This window comes from Elaeis guineensis, chromosome 6 (genome assembly GCF_000442705.2).
Source record: "Elaeis guineensis isolate ETL-2024a chromosome 6, EG11, whole genome shotgun sequence".
Classification (NCBI taxonomy): domain Eukaryota; kingdom Viridiplantae; phylum Streptophyta; class Magnoliopsida; order Arecales; family Arecaceae; genus Elaeis; species Elaeis guineensis.
Window position 1 is genome coordinate 24,494,251 of NC_025998.2, and position 12,778 is coordinate 24,507,028.

General features: G+C 35.6%; 1 protein-coding gene across 1 annotated transcript; it reads right to left on the reverse strand.

Moving 5' to 3' along the window:
• Positions 1-2,192: 2,192 nt before the first annotated feature.
• LOC105046962 (transcription factor bHLH112) lies at positions 2,193-5,216 on the reverse strand. The gene is given in 9 exon segments (XM_010925715.4): positions 2,193-3,250; positions 3,348-3,398; positions 3,516-3,581; positions 3,694-3,759; positions 3,865-3,981; positions 4,099-4,283; positions 4,286-4,692; positions 4,794-5,103; positions 5,106-5,216. Coding segments are annotated over 9 exon segments (1,374 nt in total). The 5' UTR covers positions 5,128-5,216; the 3' UTR covers positions 2,193-3,100.
• Positions 5,217-12,778: the final 7,562 nt, after the last annotated feature.

Genomic DNA, 12,778 nt, shown 5'->3' on the forward strand with positions numbered 1-12,778 from the left:
TATCAAATTAATTGGATATGTTTGGGTACACATGAACTAGTAGATGTCGTGCTTGGGTCTTGTCACTAGTTAGAGGTAAAATCCCCTTTGCATGCTTATTTGTATGAATGTGTAATTCTAATATATGAATGTGCAATTTTCAGATGAGCATTTATATTATAGAAAACAAATGAGCTTGATTGTGTATGGAAAGTGATAACAATGTTGCATATTTGATGTGAGCATATTGCAAATGTATGTTATAGAAAATATATGAATTGGAAATTATACTTAGAAATGGATAATATTTTGCATAATATAATGTGAGTATTTGTCACAAATCTTTCTTTCGTTACCTAGGAATGGGCATACCATAAAGATTTTTTGTATACAAATCAATGGAAACGCAGGTAGATAGGTGCGTAGCATATATTGGTATTAGAGTACCTAGAAAGATAATAAATAAAAGAAAGATATAAGAGTAGCATGGCTCCAGGTATCTTGACTTTCATGAATTTTTACCACCGTCACATCATTGTTCATTTGGAAAAATATAGAAGTATAGCCTAAGCTACGTTAGTAAAAATTTAAGTCAACACTACCTGGAAGGTATCGGAATGTCAAGTGTAGGATAAAGCTAAGTTAAGAACAAATAGAATTTATAGATAAGAATTTCAAAAGATTTCTTTCCATATTACAATTTGATATTTATAAGTGACACTTCTTAATTCTTTAGATAGGTATTACTACTCATGTTGGACACTTAGTCTCACTATTATATGCCACATGACCCACTATTATCATATATGATAGGTAGTAATACCCTATCTCTCATGTCATGGATAATCGAAAGTTGGGCATCATTGCTCACTGTAGACACTTATTCTTGATACTGCACCACATGGGGCACTATTATCATATACAACAGGTAGTTTGACCATTTTTTTTCATACGTGAATTATTGTAACTATAGGCCCACTATTATCCCTAGATTCTGCTCCATTAAAGCTTCATTTTAGACCAAGAAATCTTGTTCCCTTGAATGTACACCATATTCACTTAGCCTGTGCTCTCTATATTTTTGGCTTGCACCTTTCTTGGTGTATCAGCCTTTTGATTGCACATGTTGAGGTATTTAATTAATAATTGAAGCTTGCATAACTAGATTATTATGTAGGGTACTTTGGACTGGTCATGTTAGTATCGATCGCCTCATCACATACTGAAAATACGCCATTATCAATTATGCTATCATGGGAAAGAAATGTTACATTATTATTACTCCATTACGAATGAGAAATCGACATTATTGATTGTGCCATGACCATGGCTTAGTCTAAAGCCAAAAAAAAAAAAAAACTTAATATAATTAATATGCATTCTTAAATTAAATTGGTGGGTGCATAAGCTCTAGATTATAAACCACATTAAATATTATGGACTATTAGTCATGGTTTAGAGCGCAATGTTATAGATAGCCTTAACATATGTGGAAATGCTGTACTATAGATTGACTTGCATGGATAAATAGTATTGCACAATTGATTGCCCCATCATAGATGGAAAATGTGACTTTGGTTAGTCTAAAGCTTGAAATAAAATATTAGACATAAACATATAAATTTGTTTGGTGAGTTTACACTCTGAGCTATCTTGTTATTATCAATTACAATCTTACAAACTAAGCATATAGCATTATCAATTGCTTACTTATCATGGCCAGGAAATGTGACATTATCAGTTGCCCCATCATGGATAAAAAAATATGACTCGGGTGAAACCAAAGTTGAAAGATAACAGTTATTGGATCCAGAGATCATATTAATCAGAAAATGATAAATAAATTATTTGAAATCATGGTTGAATAAAGTGGTTAATTTGATGCTACATGAAATATCATTTTATGAATAAAATGATTATTTTGATATATCATGTATATAGTGTTTTGTTTTATTTAGGTTGTGCTAGATTGTTAGTATGTAATTTCATAATAATTACATATATTTTGGTATTGGTGTTTGCTATTTTATGTTTAAATTATCTATATGTGTGCATTTTTGGAGATTCTTACTGTTTTCCTCTCTTTCTTTTAGAACCACTGGATGCTTGGCGTAGAGGTTGGAGTTTGCTGCGGAGAGGTGAAAGGAAAAATAAATATCTTTTATACCTCTAAACATAAAAAGAAATATTTAGGATGTTCTTCTTATTCAATAATACCAGGACAATTTGTTTTGGAAATCATAAGTTTATTAGGTAATTTTATCTAGGAGGTCTTGTACAATTTGTAAGATTATGCTGTATGGAATGTGGGGCTGAATTATGTGTCAACCCAGATGGCAGGTTAGGGCGTGATCCATCCAATCAATACCCTTGAATGTGAGGTTCCTACTAAAGGCATAAAGGCAGCCCCACTCTTCCCTTCCTAAATTATCAAACACCCTGAAAAGAGAGAGAGTGAGAGGGAGAGGTCACAAGCGGGCCACCCTCTGACTTCCACTACCACTTTCAGACCATATAAACAAATTGAAAGGTAAGAATCTCAAAACTAAAAGGCCACACACTTGCCCTTATCTCTGAACTCAATTATTCGTTATTATTATTGAATTTTTCTGAGGAAAAAAAAAAAGGAACAGGTGGTGCCAGACTTTGTAAACGCATCAAACAAGAGCAAGACCCCACCTTCGTTGCCCTCTCCACCTTCCCCCATGCCCTTCTGCTAAATTCAGTAACTAACATAAAGCCCCCACCTCCAAAAAATTTTCACAAAATCCTGCCAAATCAAGCACCTGTTCTGATTCCCTAGTCCAGGCCACCTCTTGATACAACGCTCTTATGATTATTCCCTCCAAAGTTCTCTACTCCATGGCCAGCCTCGCATCATTCTCCTTGTAGCTGTCCCAACTTAGTCTGTCTTTGAAGGGTCCCCTCCTTTCTCTTTGCTTCTCTTTATCTTTCCTTTGTTGGGTTTTTGCTATTCTCCCCAGACGACTAAATGATGTGTTTTTTTTTCTTCCTTTTTTTTTTTTTTCTTTTCTGTAGTCTATCATTCCCTACCTTGCTTTGGCTTGAAAACATTCTGCATATAGTGGTTTCCCTCCTCCCTCAAAACCCTAACTCCTCCCTACCTGAAGGTTCCTCCAAAAGTAGGATGCCAGAAGTCAGCTGTGGTCTCACTGGCCATTGGATAAGTGATCGAGATTGGAACGAGGCACAACCCTCGGCTTCTAAGATCTTGCTTCGGTCCATCACCATTCTTTGACTTGTCCGAGCCCTTAACAAATCAATCCAACAATACTAGCATGTAATCACTAGCAGTCATGGGAGGAATCCAGCTAAATTATTTGACAAAAGTTAAGAGATTTTAGTACCTGCTGGTGTTGCATGCGATGCCCATTCTTTAAATATGGATTGCTTAATGCCTGAAATTTGTAAGCAATATTAATAATTTGAGAGAAATAAGCAATGTTAATAATTGAAGATGGATAATTGGCGTGATAGACATCTGCAAACAACAAGGCATTGAAGAGGAGACTTACACCAACTTGATCATGAAGCGACTTAATGTACTCGATGGCCTCGTGGAGAACCGATGCGGTGTCGGTCTGAAAAGAAATATGAAACGATTCAGCTATAAAGCAAGGAGCAAGCTTTACAGATACTCGAAGGAAAATTATTCTAGCCATAGTCTCTAAGAAAGCGATCGAAAAATTGTACCTTTCCAAAAGGTGAAACTAGCTGCTGGAGTGCGGTGATTCTGTCCCCTAATTTCTCTTTCCTGACCTACAAGCATGAAATCTAAAAGCTATCATGCATGTTTAAAGAGAGAAGAACAGAAAAGGGTCCAACTGCTATTGATTAAGATCTCCATCGGATCGCCCACCGTACCTTGAAGGTCGGTAATGGCAACGGTGACTCGATTCGAGGCTTTTTGAATGTGGGCTCGCTACTGCCACTTTTCTTCGATGCAGAGGAGCACGAATCTCGAACTCCTTCGGAATTCGACTAAATGATTCAAAAATATATGACAAACAAAGATCAAACTGAGGTCCCAAAAACCCTAAATGTCAGCAAGAAAATACTTCGGACTATATCTGGGCTAGCTATATAAAAAATATTCACCTTTGGGGCAAGATTACCGCAACTGGTCTTCTGCTCAAAAGCCTCCGAGACAAATTGGGAAGGCGTCGGAGGGTAAAACCCCGTTCTCACTTCGCTCATGGAGGCAGCGGAAGCGTTCCAAAAGGGAGTGTTGTTGGAGAACTGCAACTGATTCCCAGGTTGCTGTTTTGGAGGAGAAGACTTAGGAACTGCGAAAATTTAGCCCATGGGTATTGCAACAACTCGTTCGAGCTCCCACGATGAGCCATCATTGGGGACTGGCAATTTACCAAACGATTGTCATAGACCGACTGTTGCGGTTTGTTGTCAGGTTCGAGAAGGCCTTGTAGTATCATGGAAGAACAACCATAGGAGGCCGGAACAAGCGGGTAGCTACTAACACCAGCATCATCGGCGTTACCAGCGCTAAGATGTTGTTGCTCTGATAAGAAAGATTGATTCATGCTCTTGAATAGATTTATCGTGGAATCTCCGGTGACTGCGTGGACTTGATTGGATTCAATTGATGGATCTTCCCGGAAATAAGGCCTTGATGAGCTTAGATCCTCTTGGAGCATGGCATGGAAACTGGTCTCACCTCTTCCACTACTCCTACTACATGATCAGTTTAAATTGCATAATTAAATTAATCGAAATATTCTACTTATATTGAATGAAAAATAAATATTGGAGAACTTATAATAAGAAGAACTAACAGTAGGGATTGGGTCCAATCCATGGAGGGAGTTGAGAGGCCAAAACCGGGCGTTTGAAAGGTGGAATCAATCAAGGGGAGACCGGCGTCGGAGGGTGGGGGCTTGTGGGTTTCTTGGAAACTGAGAGAGCTGCCGGAGGCTGAGCCTGCCAACTCTTCACCAGATCGGGCCTTGGGTGCAGCCAACTCGGCCGTTGCCCAGCAGAAGCCCCCACCGCCGACGTCGGTGATCGCAGTTGAACACGAGTCTGAGGCCCGGACATCGGAGCCGGCACTTCTTGCAAGGTTCCACCACCTCCCACCACTGCATATCCAGACTGGAAGTCATCTGCCATGGTGATCTCTCTCTCTCTCTCTCTCCCGGCCGCTCTTCTATTCTCTTCTGTTCTCTTCTGTTGGCTTGGTATAGTTCCTTGGGGCTCAGCCTTCTGATGGAATGGAAAGGACTGGGAACTGGGAATTCTCTTTATATAACATGTACGGGTTCGGCAGGAGAAAGCCGGTTGGGGAGCGTTTCAGAGGTGGTAGACTTGCTTTTTCATTTCTTAATGGTCACTATTTCATACTTTCGTTTGTTCTTAACGAGAAATTTGGTTGATTCTTTAGAATTAGAAGTGTTATTTCTTGTTTTTTTAAAACGAATTTACGCATTTGCTTAGGTATGAAGGATTATGATATAGTTTCTTTCTTTCTATCATTTCAAAGTTGATCAGTCACCACTAAGTTACCTGACTTTCCTGGTTACCATGGGTTACGGAGGTTCCTAAATTTCTTTTGTCTATAACTTGATGGAGAGAAAGTGTGTGTGTTAATGTTAGCATCAAAGTGGGATTTCTCTATTAATCATCAAACATTCCATTCACCTGCAGACCTGATTGAAAAGAGAACTTATAAGTGCTAAGAAATTTCCTCCCAACGGCATCACCCTGTAATTTGTGGTTTTGTAGGCATGGACCATCACTTCTTTTAGCTTTTGACATCGCCATTTGATAGAACAGAAAATTCACAGTTCAGAATATTTTTATTAGAAAGTTATGCATGCTATTAAAGAATCTAAGCTACTTGATTTGATGCCTTCTTAAAAATTCATTAACTCCTTATATATCGCAAAAAGGAGATAATCTAGAAAAGAGTTACACCTCAAGATATTAAGAGATTGTTGAGTGCAGATTAGTTAATCGTAAATGATTTCTAGATCTGACTCCAAGTCCAAGTCCAAGGAAAAAGAATAGATACCAGGTAAGAATAACAGAGAAAATATTTACATAAAAAATTTAATTCAAAAATATACATACGGTAATCATAATTTTTTTGTTAATGATGCTTTATTACATAGACGTACAAGTTGACACTACATTACACGGTAATCATAATTTTTTTTGTTAATGATGCTTTATTACATAGACGTACAAGTTGACACTACATTACAATAGGATGGATCCAACACAAGAGGATATTGTATTTCAAGTACTAAGAAATCCATACAGCTCATTGCTAACAATGATTGATGCTAACACATTTTTTTCATTTGATTTAGCTGAAAAGTCACAAAATGAAGTTATACTCACTGTTTGCAGAAAAAATTATGGAGAATGCATTGGAAGTTTAAAATAAAAAAAACAAAATTAAATAACATTATAGTCATTACATTTACAACAAAACCATAAGTAACACCAATAGTGGCTATTTATTTTGAAATTAATGAAATATTGATAATTAAGAATATCTTTGAGAAGAATGCTGGAGGAAGGAAAAAAAAAAAAAAAAAACTCCTGCAAGAGTACTGCTGTCTAGACCAAATACTAGACAAAAAGCATGAAATTGGATGGACAAGCACTTGGCCTCTAAAATTCATTCAAACAAATAGAAAAGTTAAGGCTAACTTAATAATTTTTAAGGAGTAAGAAAATGTTGTTATGATGTATACAATACTAATAACCGTTCATACCAAAATGCCGGTGCTGTCAACGCGTGTTGACTACAATAGTCATCTTTAATATATTCTATTTTTGGAATTCCACGTCAGCATAGCCGGTGGGAATAATTACCCGGTTTCCCGGTCGACGAGGGAATAAAATCCTATATTTTGTACGTTATTATAAATTCTTAATTTATTATATTTTCCCGACCGCTAGCTCATAGATCACGCCATCTTATCTTCAAAATTACCAAAATACCCTCCAGCCTCCCCTCACAGCTTCCGCATTCTGGCCTTTCATTTAAATAAAAAAATTACGGCACCGCCTCTGGGTTTTCCAACGTCGGTGCAGGAGCCCAGAGTGTCCAGTATCAGTCCAGGGGTACATGATGGACGGATAGATCTGGACCGTTCATTCTATTTGTCCCCTTTGTATTGGGTCGAGACGCCTACCAGAAAGCAACATTGAGATGCTCTGTTTCTCCTAACATCCCCATGATGGTCTTTTGGTGGACCGTTGGTCAACTTGTGCTCGTAAATGACTGAATCATAGACTTGATGTGTTTTTTGTCAATAAATCCGGACAGTTGGAAACCATTGATCAGTTGGTCAGCATCATTGGGATCCAGATACAAACAATTGGCCCTCCATTAGACTCTATACCACATTTAATGTAGAAAATTTGAATTAGAAAGGGTATAGGAGTTGGTATGATTGAAGCAAACTGCAGGGTAATCCGTCGAAATTTGAAATTGATAGATCTTCAAATGCACTAGTAATAGATAGTTGATATTGCTTGTAAGGTGATCTTAATAATGTCAAAGAAACTATATGACTTTTTTATTTTTGAAAATAATATAATTATTCTTGTTGGATTTTTTTTTTTTTGAGAAAGAAGAGAGAGCTATCTATACTATGATTACTTAAATCGTTTGGTTCGAAGAAGAATTTTTCTTCGCAAAAGTTAACTTCTTGGAAGTAACTTCACAGGAAGTTTCTTCTGAGAATAACTTTTGGTATGTTTGGTTGATCATGGAAAAATGACTTATTATAAAGTAGTTTATGTTTAATGAGCACTTATTTTTCTAAAAAATTATATAAAATATCTATTATACCCTTAGTAGATATAAAACCATACATTTTTACTCATAAATTTTATATAAATATAAATATTATATTTATATTAATATAAATATAATATTAATATATTATAATATAACATTAGATCATAATAATTTATTATTAATATAATACTAATATATTAATATTATATTAATATAATATAATATTTTAATATAATAAATTTATTAATATAGATATAAATATATATTATATTAATATTAATATTACATTAATATTAATAAAAATATTATATTAATATAAATATTAAAATATAATAAATATTAATATTATATTTATATAAATTTAGAATAATATTAATATAATATTATATTACTATTCAGTATTTCATTCTAACCATCCATTGATATTTTACTAAATTTTAGCTATAGATTTTAAAAAGATATTTTAGAAAAGAAAAAAATATCATCACTTCTCATGTCACGGGAAGTGCCAAAACCACTCCTCCATGGGTTTTCACTTTCCATGAAATGTGGCAAGTGACTTTCTATAGAAATAATTTTTTCACTCTCTATCTTCTTAAAACTCAACCAATTAAGAGGCTCTTTCTTCACTTTCAGAAGTATCTCTTCTCCCCTTCACTTCCTGTCAACCAAACGAGTCCTTAGATTTTGGGATCTAATGATGCATTGCCCAACAATCAAATCCCAAATCTTTGATTGCATAGTAGAGAGGTGCGGCTATTGGAGTAGCTTAATGTCATTGTTATTGGTTGAATTGATCAAATATGAACTTGTCGCAAGCTTTCATGAACAAAATCTTATTGAGAATGAAAAGATCTTATCCAATTTCGGAACTTAAATTTATCCTTCGAGTTTATGCTTAGCATACTTGGAATTAAAAGAAATCATGTACGAGAACTATATGACTATTTAGTGGACCTTTTTTTCCTTTTCTTTAGATAGAGGGAAGAGGAAGGAAAACTTAAAATTATCCATGTCCATATACTTGGAGAACCATTACCAAGACTCATATCTAGAACTTCTAGTTGTTAAGTAGAAGGAGGCCGGGGCCGCTGGATCCAATTTTACTAAACTCTCTGTTGATAGGATTAACAAGGAAACCAATCTTCTTAACCAGCCAACAAAAAGAGTTTTTCTTGGCCATGGATGTCGCACATAATGCCTTTAGATGCATGTGAGCAGCCCTGAGATGTTCACCTTCATACAGCTTACATGACCTCAAGGCCATTTCCATGAAGCTCAAAGAATCTCCAATTCCTCTAACTATCTATGATAACCTATCCAATAACATGAATGAGAGGGCATAGAATTTGTGTGACCCTGGATGGTATATGAATGGTAGCAAAGATTTCATGGACAAAAATGCAAATTCTATGATCAATGAAGTGGGGCTCATTAATGCACATTCAAGCCTTTAACCTAAGTAATAGGCTGGGGATCTTCGCTGCATCCAACGAGGGGCAAGCACTTTGATTTCCATTGATAACAAATTTGTTAGGTTTCCAATCATTCGCAAGCAAATTGGGTTCGTTTACTTAAAAGGGGCCACAATCATTCATAAAGTTAGGATTAAAGGTCTACTAGGAATATGTTTATCCATCTCTTTCAATATGATAGTCCCTATAAACTTTTCACTTAGCAGTATCTTATAGATTAAAAAAGCTTTCAGCTCCATTGCTTCTCGGATTCTGCAACCACTATCAATTTTCTTTTTTTAGTTTACTTAGGCACTACATAAAAGCACATAAAAATTATAACCAAATTCCACCTACGTTATTCTAGTGTATATTCTATCCCAAGTCCCAAGCCTTTTCAGTATCTGATTTACGAACTACTCCTTGGTGGTTCAACAGCTTCTTCACCAGGCTCCCAAAAAGGGATTGTACCTAACAAAGAAGTGATGCAGCATATCAATTCAATTGAGCAGGACCAGATTATAACGCAAATCCTATGGGATTCTCTACTATGAACTATATCATTCAATTATTGGACTTTATTGATAAATAACTAGATTTGATCATGCACAAAAATCCAGTCAATTAGATGGTTCCTCTTGTCTGGGATCCTACGAGGCATGCCCAGCACACTGAAAATGCCAACATATTTATTCTCAACTACATGCTTGAAAACATCAAATCATTAATAAGAGTACTGGTCTGAATATTTTTCTGCAGGAAAATTTTTAAAAAAATCTAAATTGGCAGTTAGATCTGTAATACCATATTTTCTCAAAAAAAAAAAAAAATCTGAACTATTACTAATTATTGTTTTCATCTCCATAACATGTATCTTGAATTTTAAGGTAAACAATTTATGGTTTTTAGGTGCTTCACTCTTTACATTGAGCTATGACAAAACATGGCTTGCTGCAATCTTTCCCTAGGAGATAAAGGAAAGAGGGGAACTCCACCCATTTACAAGGTTGAAAGTAAATGTTTGATTCCTCTACGTGGAGCGAGATGCATATTGATGTCATTAGGTAGGGCAACCTAGAATATTTTTCACATTTACTTGAATTGGTTAGGCTCAAAGCCAAAAAAAACCTCAAGCACCTAAAGGCTAGCTTGCCAAAAATAGATTAACATATTTATTAGTCAAGTAGAAGCCTTAAAAGTATCATTTGTGGTTGAATTGAATTAAGAGGGTGTTTGGTTATGGAGAGTTGGGGTCTCGAATCAAAATAAAAATGGATGACTCCTATTTCAATCATTTGATTAGGAATAATCCATTTCGATTCTGATTTAGGATAGAATGAGAATGACTCAATTACATACAATTCAATCCCTACTCTCTCTCCAAAAGATTCAAATTTTCATTTTGACTCTGATTCCTATTCAATTTAATTTCATCATGAACCAAATATTTCGGAGGATTTGACTATTTGATTTTGATTCTAATTCATTCTAATTTTGATTATAATTACAAAATTCAAAATAGGCAATACTGCCCAACAAAGATCACAGCTATCCCGCATAAAGATCTTGGTCACACATCTAATAATCTAGATTATGTTTGACAAAAAGGTTTTTAATCTATTTAGTTTAGGAAGAAATATAAGTTCTCAAAACCAAGAAAAAATAAGTTCTCCATTGAAGAAAACAGAAAACTTCTTCCAATCCAAGAAGACCACATCGACGGGTGAGATGCATGCTGATCTAATTGTATCCCGGCAGCTCTACATTCCATTTTAAAGCATCGTACATGAATTTTAATATACGTGTATAAATTCTTGTGCGACCAAAAAGTCTATTCTAATAAACAAACACATAGATAGATAAAATAATTGAAGATTAAACATCAAGAATACTAGCTAAGATCGAGACTGTCTAATCCAAGCTGGATATGCTTACGAGGATTAATTATGGGATAGACTTGCACTAATCTTATTCATATGCAATGTAATGATGCACTATACTTTAGGAACGGCCTCCGGACCTCTCCCATTATGAAACTCTTTTATACGATATATTCTTCTTCTTCTTTCGTTCTCCTCCTCTCTAATCTCAATGCAATCTAAGATCATAAATCCCAGAATCCCCAGAGCCCAAACCGAGACCGAGGCGGCGTCAGGCGAAGCGAGGTAGCGGGGACTCGCTGACGTCATGCTTATGACCGGATTCCAGGTGCGCGCGTGCTAGGCCTGGGCCCCCTTTTTTTCCACTAGAGTCAAAGCCCGAAAACGACCCCTTTCTCTCTCTCTCTCCTTTCCTACTCGGTTTGACGTGGTGGCCACGTAGCAAAATATTCCAAATTCCTTACTTTTCTCTCTCTCTACGGGCTTGCTCGTTTTCAATGTCAAAACTGGCTTCAAATATTCCCATGGATGGCTCCATCGACAATCTCACTCATGTTTTGTCGCTTTCTTGATTTAAATGATCAGAAATGCATTCATCTAGTCAACTGGTTTTGGATCGAATGGTTCGTTCATGTGCATGAATTTGAGGGAATTAGGAACGTTGGATTGGAGGTATATCTTTTGCCGAAAGGATTCTTCTTTGTCCGCACAAATCACTGTAGAATCACCAATCATGCAGATTTCAAAATATTTCATACTCTGTTATTTATCTATATACATATATCTTAAAATGACTGATAGATAATCCAATAGTAAATTTGCATAAAGGAAGATGAATCCTCTTTCATGTAAAAGATACACTGCAACCCATGAGCATCGGCTGTGGAGATCATCTGAAATTTTTGACTTCTAGAAGGGCTCGAGCACCGCAAGTTGTTGCTAAGGACAGCTGCGTGTGTGGGGGGATAGTTAACTGGTAATCGTGCGTGCCAGTTTTTTTTTTCTCTTTGGTAAAAGTGTGTGCGCTAGTTATTTGATGTTCCTTTCCAACTATAGGTGTTCTGCAGATATTGCTTTTTCAAAATATTAGACTACTTAAGCGTATGTTGTGGCAAATTTGAATGCCAAGTGCATATGAATGTCTCCACCAGCGACATGGACAAACGTGGCAATTGAAGTCAATGGTCTTTTTTTTTTTTTTTTTTTTTGGTAGAGCATTGAAGTCAATAATGGTTGAACGGGAAATGCTATGGATATATTATTTTAAGATAATTAAACTTTTAACTATTATTTTAAGGTTCACCGTCATATGTACAAAAAGGATATCTGTCTTGCTATACAGTGTGTCACGCCTCTGACCCCAAATTTTTAAAAATAATAAAATTAAAAATTTGAACAGCTATTCCATACCTACAGCAAACTGTCTTTAAAAGCATACAAGACATCCAACTTGACAAATACTTTAATATAATATAAAAGATAATCTATTCTTCGTATAGATGGTAGTATTATCGGAACAAACTAACTATTATATTTAATATTTTCAATTTTAACTTTTACATCATTCCGCATCAGTTTTGTACAAAACTTTATTATACTTTTATTGACCCAAAAAAATATTCATCTTCTATAGACTGGCCTCACCTCTATACACAAATTTCAAAATACGG